The sequence below is a fragment of the Nannospalax galili genome, unplaced genomic scaffold, assembly GCF_000622305.1.
Source record: "Nannospalax galili isolate Female #2095 unplaced genomic scaffold, S.galili_v1.0 scaffold433, whole genome shotgun sequence".
In the NCBI taxonomy this organism is placed as follows: domain Eukaryota; kingdom Metazoa; phylum Chordata; class Mammalia; order Rodentia; family Spalacidae; genus Nannospalax; species Nannospalax galili.
In genome coordinates this window covers 10628609-10641873 of record NW_008338715.1, presented here as the reverse complement: position 1 = coordinate 10641873, position 13265 = coordinate 10628609, and the positions used below count along the sequence as shown (strand labels likewise).

Genomic DNA, 13265 nt, shown 5'->3' with positions numbered 1-13265 from the left:
TTCTATGGTCATAGTTTAGTCAACTAGTTTAAGGAACAAAATATATATCTAATCAAGGTTTATCTGAGAACATCTGGTTTTTTACCCAAGCTTTATCTACATAGCACATGGTAATTAAAAATACCAGACTGGTGGAACTAACCTTATTGGATGTTTAACAGCCATACTTTGAGGCCTATACTAATCTGGTCAGAGGGACCTTAAAGGACAGTTCTTACCCCCAAGATCAACTAAGATCCAGGGGACTATGGAACATCTCTCAAAATGTCCTGTAACTGTGGTAAGTCACCTACCTGTCATCTTTTCAGGGAAGCCATGAAGACTCCATGAGATGGACCTGAACCAGTGTCCAGTCTACAAAGAGGAGGGTCAACTCAGAGGAAACATTTCCTCCATGCTTCCAAGTGAAGCCAGCCACGGTCAAGCAGGACCTTTGACTTATCTTCACGTAGTTGGAATTGGTAAAAGAAAGGAGCCAGAGGCTCCTCCCAAGCCCATATGAACCCTGAGGAACAGATTCTCAAACAACCTTAACTGCAAAAATAAATTGATTTATTTGGGCCAACTGTATGGTCTTAAACACCCAAAAGGAAAGTATAACCAAAGAGTAAAGTCATCAGTGTATTTCTGTGAGAGCTCAAGGGATTACACTTCCCAGACATTAGGCTTAAGTCCATATAAAAAGTTATTTAGACAATTACTTCTCTTTGATGATTCTGCTCAGATGCAAGACTTCAAGTCTTGGTCTGCACCTGTAGCTAAGGGAGACAACCCGCTATTGTTCTAAAATGATGGATAAATTTGTTTTCTCCCCCATCTAAAAGCCTTTGAGAGGGAACTGACACTGATTCTAACCATTCCAACAGCTATCAAAGTGCCTGAAAGCAAATCCTGAATCCATCACTCCAGAGTCCAGCCTTGGCAGACAAAAGAAAAAGGAGGAGGAACCCAATAGAGGGATGCTTTTGGAAGCTCTCATCAAGAAATTCCAATGGACTGTTATATGAACATTTGAAATTTGCCCCGTTCTGATTCTAGTTCCCTGTCTAGAACTTGTAATGCTAATTACTCTTGCCTTTACTTCTCCTTCACATCTCCTATTCACCAGTCAAGTACTTTCTTTTCCCCACACATATAAGAGCTATGCAATTTGGGAGTCTTTTAGATAGACCTATTGAAGGGGTACCCCAATTGCCTCACCCTGCAACCCTGTTCAGTATGGAAGAAGCCAGAGAGGTCTGCATCCCGATTCCCTATCCACAAGTTGGGTAACCCCTTCAGAGGATGGTATGATAAGAATAGGAGGTAGGAATTGGCTAGGCAGTTAGGGTAAAAAGATCCCAAAGAAAAGTAGCCAGTTTCTTGGCTAAATGTGCTTGGGACTGTTAGCAACATACTCTGTTCCAAAGGCCAAAAATATCAAAAGTATTTTGGAGCTTGTATCTAATCCTTAAAAGATTTTAGGGTTACCTCTTCAGAGGGGCAAATGTCAGAGTAGCAAAAAGCCACATTTGAAAAAACGAAGAAGAAAAAGTACATTAAGTTATCAGAAAAAAGTGATGGGAAAATATGGGAGGAGTTGGAGGGGAGGGAGTGGGCATGGATTTGATCAAAACACCTTATATGCATGTATGAAATTCTCAATAAATTATTTAAAAATTACATAGGCTTCAAATATATTTTCTTCTCTGTTCCTTCTCAGCTTCTTTTGAAAGGGCTATCTATTCTAAACACAGATATACAGACCTACAAATTTGTAAGTATATGCATCTTAATTCTTAGTATTTTACAGAATTTGAGGACATGAATACAAAGAACTTTCTAAGGTGATTAATATCACTTTTTTTACCAGATAAGGCAAAATCTAAAAATCATGAAAAATGATTAAACAAGATATCTGATAACTGATGATCACATAAATACAATGATGCAACAATTATGGATCCCTACCAGCCATTTCAAAGTTCTGGGGACTGAGCTTGAGGTCGTCTTCATACTACCCAAGCACTTCACCACTGAGCTACATCCCCAGACTTACAATTCTGCGTTTTACTAAGTGCAGCTACTATGGTTTGTAAATGAACTGTCCTTCCCAAAGGCTCACATATTGAAGAGTTAGTCTCCAGCTGGTAGAGCTATTGTGGGAGGTTCTGGAAACTGTATGAGGTAGGGGCAAGTTGGAGGAATTCAGTTACTGGGGGCATGTCCTGCATCTTATCCCTGAGCCCTTCCCTTCTCTGCTTCCCAGCTGCCATGATGTGAACTGCTGTGCTCTACCACATCCTCCCTACCACATTAGACATCTCTAAAACTATGAGCCAAAATAAACCTTTCCTCTACTTAATATTCTCTCTGGTATCCAGATGAGAGCTTTGTGAAGGTTACCTATACAGCATCAAGTGTAAAGACAATGAAAAGCTCTGGTCAACTGCTTTGCCCAATAAATCTAGAGAAATGGCTGATAATATAATATTTTATATTTCTTGATAGCAAGATTTTTCATTATATTTAGCACTTTGAAAAACCATATTAAATATATTCAATAAAAGATTATTTAATTCAACTTAAGAAAGGTGTTTTTCTTTTAATAATTTTAAAAGAGCAGAATTTTTCTCCATAATTTGAGTATCCAACTAGTTAACAATGAAGAAAATATTAATACTCTCATTAATTCAGTAGGATTGTATTTAAAAATTAAAAACAGGTCCAGGTTCCATTTTTCGTGTAAACAATCAGTTTTATGACATGATTGTGATCAGATTTATTATAATAAGCAAGATGAGGCCAGGCACACACCTTTAATCCCAGCACTCGGGAGGCAGCGGCAGGCGGATCTCTGTGAGTTTGAAGCCAGCCTGGTCTACATAGTGAGTTCCAGGACAGCTAGGGTTACAGAGAGACCCTGTCTCAAAAAGACAAAAAAACAAAACAAAACAAGCAAGATGAAATTTCAATATACATTCGAATAGATCCAGTCTTTTATATACATATATTAATATTTTAAAACTACTTAACAGAGTTCATGAAATAGTGCTATATATATAGTTAAACATGTCTGTGTTTTTCATAAACTTACAACAGTAAAGGTTGCTACCAAATATAACATTTACATTTCTCCTTAATAGAGATCACTTACATTTTAAGTATTCAGGGGTTAATGAATCACTTTCCAGCAGATGAGTAGAGAGTATCTTATAAACCTCTGAATGTTCCCCCTCTGGGATAAAATTAAATACACTTTGATCCACAAGATCAGACTGAAAAAGAAAAATTTTTAATAAATTAAGTTAGTAATACTTCAAGAGGTGTTTATTTTAAAAATGCACAAGTGCTATTAAACAACAGAAGCACATATGGCTAATCTTTAATCATCTGTGAAAAACCAGTAAATGTCAAGATACAAACTACATCTTTAAAAAAAGACTGAGAAGCAAGAAGAAGGTTCACATTCCTTTCATGTTCGTCAGATCCATGACAATATGACCCTGAAATCCTGATATAGTACCTGTAAACCTCAGTTTCATCACATTTGAATATGCTCAAATACAATACGACTGACAGAAAAACTTTTGGCTTTAAAACACAGCCCTGCCATTTATTCAAAAATGACGGTATTGTATACAAAGACCAAGAGCCAATGACCAACTAAATGAAAAGGAAATCTGACACTGGTGTTATCTCAATTGTCCAACATGACCTTTCATTTTCATTTCACCTTTTCTAAGCATTTATCCTGTATCCCACTGCCAGAAGCCTTGCCCCAAAAGGACAATTAGTATATTCAACTTTGTAATTCCTGCTTGCTAATCTGTGACCTTAACCACTATCCATTAATCAACAGTACTCTGACAAACATCAGTGTACCTACAACAGGTCATGGCTGTGAAACCAAAGGTGAATCTACAGCTCCTATCCTTAAGAATCAATGACAACAAAACCGCAGCAATGTCACTGTTCCTACTTAGTTCAGTTCATCCTACTGGACTTTTCTGCTTTCCAAACTGCTCTGTGGCATCCTAGCAATTTTATGTGATATCTCAAGGACCTTGGAGATAGTGTGGGAGTAGAAGGAACAGGAGGCAAAGCAGCTATACTCCCATTTCATTTATATTTTATACACCTAGAAAGATTTTTATCTGAATAGCTCTACTGCTTTAAAAAAAAGTAAGAAAAAAAAAAAGTCATGGGAGATGAGAGAGGGAGGGTACTTCACTACCTCATACAGTCATATTCTTTCTACCTTTCTCTAATTCAAAATCCCCCTCAGAAAGTGAAATGTCCTTGACAACCTCCACATGTCATCGTGCATCTTTCAAAGATGAGTCCAAATTACTTCCTTCCAAACAGGTTTCCATTAACACCAAAAACCACAATACAAATAAAAATCCTTCAGCACTTATGATTCATATTTATGCCCATAAAAAGGTTATCTGTTACTTTAACATTTATGTCTTGCTGTCCCATAATGAATAAAAAGGTCCTATCTTTTTTTTTAATGTGTATGAGTGTATTGCCTGCATGTATATAAGTACACCTGTGTCATGCAATGCCACAGAGGTCAGAAGAGGGCTTCAGATTCCCCTGGAGCTAGAGTTAAGGACGGTTCGTAGCCGCTGGGAATTGAACCCATGTCCTCTACAAGAGCAGTGTTCTTTACCGCTGAGCCGTCTCTCCAACCCCAAAAGGTCCTATCTTTTATACAGTTATCATCTTCCCTTCTAATCAAGGTACATTAATCCTATGCCCTGCACATAACTGTTATACAGGAGATGATTTGGGGTCAAGGAGTTATATGATAAAAGCTTAAAGAGTAACCACACCAAAAATACACCTATAGTTTAATGAAGAATTCTTCTGCAAGACTGAAAAGCTATTAGAACTGAAGGAATGATGGAAATAACAAATGACTAAATGTTAGAAAACCATCTTTTACTGACAAAGTATCAAAATTTAAGCACTTATCAGAATGCAAAAAGCAGTCTTGACAGAAACAAATTTGAAGAACTACAATGTTAATTCTGAGAATTATAGTTTTCTAATATTTATTCTTACCAGCAACTTTTTCTAGCACTGTTGCATTATGACTAAACTCATTTTATCCTTGTTTTTCTATCTATATTTTATCATGTTTCCTACTCACAAAGGTAAGAATATAAACAGCATCAAGAGTATAACCACAATGCTTTCCTTGCCATTTCATGAAAAGTGTCCAACTTTCCATTAACCACACACTTCAAGTTTCTACTACATTTAAAGTCTCCACATGAAATTAAATGCACTTGACAGTACCATAATGTCCAATCAGTCACCACATGCAACTCAAATGGAAGAAAATGGTAGCTATCTGGATTCTTTCATCCGTCTCAATCATTTTCATGTAAAAGTCCTTTTGACTTATTTAACTGGCATGTCTCTATATGAGAGTCAAGTTACTATTTAGTGGAAATTATAATTATTATCAATTATCCTTTTCCTGAGGTAAGGTATACAGTAGGTGCTTTAAATTGATTGAAGATTCCTTTTAAAAAAAGAAAAGAAGGGGGCTGGCAAGATGGTTTAGCAGTTAAGGAACTGAGTTCAGTTCCCAGCACCCACATGGCACCTAACAATCTGTAACTCCAGTTCCAGAGGATCTGATGCGCTCTTCTGATGTAGGCATTGCACAACACAGGTGCATTTACATACATGCAGGCAATACACACATACAAATAAAAGTAATAAAATATTAAAGAAAAAAGGTCAGTCACATGAGGGAAGTAACCATAGTACACAAAGAGCAGCCCAAACTCCACTTTTTAATAAAGTATACTGTAATTTAATATAGAATAAAATGGCTCCACTGAATCAACAGCAATCTTTTTGCCCAAAATTTCGCCTGCCAGTCTATATTCTTCAAATGACACAAACCACCAACCCCCAAAACAAAATGCCACAAGATATTTGTAACAAAGGAAAATAAATGAGTATGTGACCCATGGAAATTCTCTGTACAACCTTCTCTGTATTTTGTGAGTCCAAAGTTGGTTCTAAAATAAAAAGTTTTGTTTAAAATCCAGGAGGGAATGGGGAGGTAAGGAGGTTTATATTGAGGGGGAGATATTAATGAGCAAACACTTCATATCAATTAGATCTGTCACATGTTGTTCACTTTAAAATGTAATTAAACTATCCCTCACAAAAGGGCCAACAGTAGTGTGCTATTAGGAAGTTATTTTTTAAAGAGCCATATAAGATGCCCTACTACTTCCTCATTTTTAATAAATAATTACTGAGTATCTCTGTGGCAAACCAGCCAGGATTCCTATGAATACAGAGATAAAATCCCAGGCCTTAGCATTTATAACTACCCTGTCAGAAGCAAACCAAAATGATTGTTCATTGCAAGTGACAGCATGCACGCAGTTAACAAGAGAAGGTCTTTAATTCTGCATGGAATCCAAAAACAATGTAAACATATAGGAAAAAAAATCATATACTTTCTTTAAACATAACACTGAAAGAAAACCTAATGTAACTGTTTATGATTAAAAATCACATAATTATACTCCAATTACTCAATCATATCTTAATTCTATAAAAGAATGTATTCCCTGAATTACTGTTCTATTGTATTGATTTTTGTTATTGCTGTTTTTTTTTTTTTTTTTTTTTGCAAACTGGGGAGGGAATACATAGCTTTATGCATGTTAGGTAAGTGTTCTACCACTGAACTATATCCCCAGCCCTCCTGGGGTTCTTTTTTTTACTATGCATTACTATTTCTTAAAAAGGAGTTACCCAGCTGGGTGTGGTGGCACACACCTTTCCTCCAGCACTTGGGAGTCAGAGGCAGGAGGACGGCTGTGAGATCAGGGCCAGCTTGATCTAAAGTGAGTTCTAGGCCACCTGTTGTTACAGAGAAACCCGTCTCAAAAAGAAAAGCAACAACAAACCCTCAACACAAAAACAAGGATTTACAGAAAATCTACTTACTCTGCTCTTCTTTCTGCCCCCAACATTTTACTTGCATGTTACTGCACTTTCATGCCTTGCTCTCAAATGTTTTTTTAAATAAGATTTGGGCTACAAAAGCAGTAAAGTCGAGTCATTTTTGTACTAAATAAAGAAGTAAGTACATTTAGGGTTGGAGAGAGGACTCAGAGGTTTAGAGCCCTTATTACTCCTCCAGAGGCCCTGAGTTCAGTTCCCAGCACCCACTATGGGCAGGGTTCACAACGACCTGTAACTCTAGCTCCAGGGAATTTGATAATTTCTTTTGGCCAACAAGGGACCCACAAGTATGCCACTTACAAAAACACAGCAGACACACACACACACACACACACACACACACACACACACACACACACATACATGCGTAAATTTAAAAAAATAACAAAATAACATTTAAAAACAGAAATTAGTACATTACTTAACAGCTGGGCTTTTAGCAAAAAAATTACCCTTTTAGAGGCTGGTCTTTTAAATGCAGAGCTCATTCTTTAGATAAGGTATTAAATAGCAGACAGAAAATGCTGCTTTTTAATAATTTTTAAAAGTGGTTATTTACAGAGCAGTTTACTTTTCACTGTCATAAATTTCCAAATGAACATTTTAAGAGTATTTTTAAAATATCAGAATTTTTTATTATAAGTCCATCTTACACAAGCACATTATATAAAAATTTCAAATGTACATTATTTTAAAATTTTTTGATTGAAGAATTTTGTACAATATATTTTGATCAAATTCAGACACCTTCCCCATCTCCATTTTCACCTTACTACCATCCCCCACACCCCACCCCCACTCCATATCCTCTATTAGCAATTGAACACCCCATTTATCTTACAAAACTCATCTAAACTAGGAGTCGGAGAGACCACAACTCACTATAATATCAGTGATCTATAATTCTTACACACAGATGGGCCAAAGCAAGGGGCCATTCCCTTTCCTTTCTAAGTGGTTTTGAGTAGGAATACATCTAGGTTTCTTGGAATGGCATTTTCACACTTACTCTCTGTTTCTCATATACACTGCCTAAGACTGTCAAGAAGGGACTTAGGCTTGGGTTACCTCATCAAAATCAGTATCCATAGTTCAAGTACATGCAGGCCTCATTTTGGCTATCCCAGGATCTCACACAGCATAATCACCCCACTATAGTCCAATGTGTTCTCCAACAGGTTGACTCCATAGAGGATTGATTGGCTGATTTATTTATATTTATTTATTTATTTATTTATTTAGGTCTTTTTGAGACAGGGTCTCCCTGTAGCCCCAGCTGGCCTGGAACACACTATGTAAACCAGGCTAGCCTTGAACTCACAGAGATCCCCCTGCCTCGGCTTGTAGGCTGAGTCCCCGGTAAGAAAGGTGGAGCAGGGGTGGCACAGCAGGTGGTAGAGTGGTCATAATGACTTCCTGGCTGCACTTGAGCTCCCCAGCCAGGTGGCCCAGTGACCCAGGGGCCTGGTCTGCATGCCCGCCCCATGCACTTTAAAAATCATCAACTGCAGTCAGCACTGAGCTTAGTGTACAGTACAGAATGGAAGTTCAATAAATAAAAGACCAAGTAAAAAAAGCAAATATTTACTTTTACGTATTCACCATGTCAATCAAAAATTATTCGGTGTATTTATAATTCTTTATGACTTTTTTTTTTTCATTGCTGAGGATCAAATCCAGGATCTTACACAAGCTAAGCACTCTACCACTGAGCTACATCTCCAGCCCAGTATACTTTTATGAACACATATTTCAGAAGTGAATATGGTCATTATTACATTATCAGTTCAATTCATGTAAGAGTTCTGAATCTACTATTTTTAGTTTTTATGAGTCATCAACCACTGTTCAAACATCAGTCTTAGGGTCTAATATTTAAGTATCAATACCTATATTAAGTAATAAATTATAGGATTTTTATACTTACTGGTAAATGTTCAAGTAATGAAGTTACACTCTCAGATACATATATTATACTTCCATCTGTCATGATCGCTAAAAAAAAACCATCAAGAGCCTGAAATTAAACATAATGGTCAGTTAAATGAAAAGCAAAACAGTATTTCACTGGACAGAAGTAAGCTAAATGACAAAGAACTTGTGAAAATATTCAAAGTAGTAAAATGCCAGTTGTTTTCTTTTAGATACCTTAGTTTATATTTTTGTGCATTTTTAAATGTTTCTGAGAGAAAAAAAAATTAACTCTACGGCTATCTATTGGATAGCTGGTTTCTAAAGATAAGAAATCAGTACTCTGCCTCTGTAACTGTATACCACATAATACAACATGTAGTATGGTAGAGTTTATTTGAAACTCTTATTTCCAAGGTACACATACCAATAGCATCATTTTGACCCCTTGGAGAACACTATTATTATTTTGGAAATGTTAAGAGAGAAGTACATGGTTGAAATATAGGAAGATATATGTAAGGAATAGAGTGAAGGGAGAGAGAGAAGAAATTAAACCAATAAATAAGCTGAGGCTGAATCATGTAAAACCTGAATTCCTGGTAAAGATGTCTTTATTCTGTTCACAATGGGAAGCCAACAGATTTCAGGATATGGAGTTGTGCTTTAATGGTAGTAGAGAGGAAGAAGTGTGTAAAGTGAATCTCAAGGGAACAGAGAATTGAGTCAGGAAACCTGCTTGGAGGTAATTAGGCAAATTAATGAGAATCTGACTGAAACAAGAAAAGAGAAGGATTAACTATGCACTGAGAAACACAAGTTTCAGGATAGATGTTAGAACAGGGTATACAAGCCTCAAGAATAAAGCAACCCAAAGCCGGGTGTGGTAGCGCATACCTTTAATCCCAGCACTCGGGAGGCAGAGGCAGGCGGATCTCTGTGAGTTCAAGGCCAGCCTGGTCTAATAGTGAGTTCCAGGTCAGCTGGGGCTACAGGGAGACCCTGTCTCAAAAAGACCAAAAAAAAATAAAATAAAATAATAAAGCAATGCTGTATTTTCTATTTTTCAATGTGCTTTCATTTAAGAGTCCTCAGCAAAGAAGTAACAGTTGAAGAAATGAGATCTTCAGTACAAAGAAACAGGCCAAAGATAAATCTTGGAAGAATCACTTCTGAGTATCAAGAAAGGGAAAGAAAAGAGTCAAAGAAATGACAAAGACAGAATACACTGTTGTTAGAGAAGATATGAATGGAACACAGCAGGACAAGGATTAAGAAAATGAACAAATTTTGGTGATTTTCAGAGTTATGTCAAAGGAAGGCAAGTCAGATTACAATGAATTTAGAATGAGCGGACAATAAGAAGCTATCGTAACTCACTCATTCATAAACCTGACAAGGAAGATGAAAAGAAGGGCAACACTTTTGAAGGGATCAAGTATCAAGGGAACACACTGAACAACAAAACAGCAAAAGGTAACCAAGTATATTTGTACACTAAAGGAAAGGAAGATCCAGCGGAGAAACTGAAAATAACTTAAATAGCTCTTTCAAAGGGTAGCAACCTCTGGTAGAAATCATGCGTGTGTTAGTCACCTTCATGTCTGAAGCACTAGATATATGTGTGCATACACACACACACACATACACACACACACATGGCACAAGTGAAAAGTATGTGTAGTATATAAATGATGGAACTGGGAGTGAAAGCAACCTCCTTCTAATTCTAAACAGCTGGATTTCACTGTTTTCAGGTTTTGTTTTGTTTCTTTAGGGGGGTGGGGGGGGTAGGGTTCTTGAGACACCTGAAGCCCAGTCTGGTCTTGAACTTACAGTGATCCTCAGCTGGGATTATAGGTATGAGCCACCATGCCCAGATCCAACTTATAATAGTAATTTTTATTATAGCTGTTGTTTACAGTGCTAGGCATGAATGCAGGGCTTCATGGAATGCTAGGCCAGTGCCCTACCACTCTATAAAGCTATATCAGCTATATCCCCAGTCTGTAACTGCTTCTGTACAGAAAAAGGCACATTTCCCCACCTTTTCTCCTATTGGAGGAGAGATGTGTTTATCAGAGATAACTTATTTTGCACAGTTGTCTACCTTTTAGAATGAAGCAAATCTATTTTTCAGATGAGAGATATGAAATTTTAATTTAAGTCAACTCATTAAGTCTTTAGTAAAACAATGTCAGTATTACTCCATTATGATTTAATTAGTAATTATCTGCTTTCTGAACAGGGTCAAAATGATATAAAGAAGAAAACTATGCTTTCCTCATATGAAAAAGACTGTCACTTTTGAAAGCAAATTAACATCCATTATGATGGTAAGTACTTCCTACTAAGACACAGGTAGGAATTCAGGGAATCTCTTTTCTCTGAAGGGATTGAACTGAAATTAGAACTGTTTTAACCCCACTTCTAAATCTAAAACCTGCTTGTTCCTTTTTTGGAACCAAAGACTCAACATCTTGCCAAAGTCTTGGCACAAAAATAGACTCAGGGTCCAGGTATCTTTTGAGCAGAGGGCCATAATTTTTCTCTAAAGGCAAAAATTAAAAGAGCTTTGAGAAAGATGATTAGAGAAATGTGGAAAAATAAGGCACAGGGTATCGTCAGGCTATGATAGACAACTGTGATGCTTACCATCCCCCACCTCCCCCCTGTCAGCTGCCAAGGGGAAAGAAGTATTTACTCAGAGATGACTGAACAGAGATGACTTTCCAGAGATGTAATCGTGCTAAATTGTCTTGCCATGCCTACTCCCAGTCCTCCAAGGGTAGTAAAAAGTATTCTTCAGGCAACAGAGACAAGACAGAGAGGAACAGCTGCACTGGGGGAGTAGAGAGAGTCAACACAAAAGTGGAAAGTGAGTATTAAGACTTTGGTTCTAGTTCTATTAATTAGCTATCTGACAGTAAACAGGCTGCAACTTTTCTGGGCATTGTCAATGAAATGGAAAAATTAGACTAATGATCTAATCTCTTGTACCAGCAACTCTAACATACTGAGATACAGCCTAAATCTGAAATTCTGTTCAAAATAGTCTGTGGTCTGCTTATCTGTATACAATCTAACCAATACAACTATCTAAGGGTAACACAAATACATTATATTCTTCCTAGTCAAACTTCACCCAAAGAAAACCAGTCTATTTTATGAACAAAACCAGTTCTAAGTTATGAATCCAAATTTTTCATGTTCAATCAGCAAGACTGAAAAGACCTGAGGCATTTAAAATCAAATGTGTGCAAACGCCTGAACTGAGGATGCAAGATAAGATACATATATTGGCTCCCTCATCTTGGTATATTAATGCTAAAAAACACATTTACTAAGTTGTTTTACATATTAAAGGCTTTAAATGTTTGGGCTAGCAAGATAGCTCAATGGGTAGTTCCTTGTTGCTAAGCCTGCAGCTTGAGTTTGATCTCCAGAACCCACATGGTAGGAGAGGACGAACTGTCACAAGTTGTCCTCTAACCTCTACACATGTACTTTGGCACCACAGACATATATACACACAATAAGTAAATAATACTAATTTTAAAATATTTCTTACTTATTAAAAGTAAATACAACATTGTTCACTTATGTAAACCTAAAAATCTATGAAGATAATCACAAAAGAATTAACGTATATTTTCAAATTTTTAATATATTTTTGTTAAAGTTTTATTTTTATTTACGTGTGTGTGTGTGTGTGTGTGACTGCCTGTTTGTATGTGTACATGTGTGCAATGCCTACAGAGGCCAAAAGAGGATGTCAGATCCCCTGGAGCTGGAGTTACAGAGGTTGTGACCCACCTGATGTAAATGCTGGGAACTGATCACTGGTCTTCTGCAAGAGCAGGAAATACTCTTAAGACACTGAGTCATCTCTCCAACACCCTTTTCTCTGTTTTTATAATGTTGTAAGAGCTCTAGAATTTTTTATTTTTTTCTTTTGTATTTACATATGTATGTACATGTCCCCTGACAATTAACATAAAAGCTTTGTTATGAAGAAAAAATTGAAAGTAACACTTTCCTATTTAGCCAATCTGTAAAACAAAAAGTAAATGGGTCATTTCATTTCTCTGTTGTAGACATTAGCTTATTATCCTTTCATAAACATATTACTTATAGATTTAAAGTTATTTTTAAACAACGCCAAACTACTTTTAAGGAGAAAAATACTAATAAAATTAAGACTATTCTTTGAGTTTTATGTTAACACTAAATTAAAGAGCTAATTGCTAGTGTCAGAACTACTGTACATGGTGATGGCTGAAGGCATGGCATCAAAGGACAGGTTGCCTTGTAAAATTCAGGGGAACTACCATCTAGCTATGTGACTGTGGGCATGTTTCACA

At 36.7% G+C, this 13265-nt stretch overlaps 1 protein-coding gene across 9 annotated transcripts in view; it reads right to left on the bottom strand.

The window, feature by feature from the left end:
* Clock (clock circadian regulator) overlaps positions 1 to 13265 on the bottom strand; it is a 94179-nt gene that overhangs the window by 37609 nt on the left and 43305 nt on the right. For 8 of the 9 annotated variants that reach the window (XM_017798212.2, XM_029563585.1, XM_017798210.2 and 5 more), the window contains 2 exon segments: positions 8918 to 9007; positions 3137 to 3257 (listed from right to left, as the gene is read on the bottom strand). In XM_017798212.2, coding sequence (XP_017653701.1) covers positions 3137 to 3257; positions 8918 to 9007 — 211 coding nt within the window. 9 annotated transcript variants of the gene reach the window in all.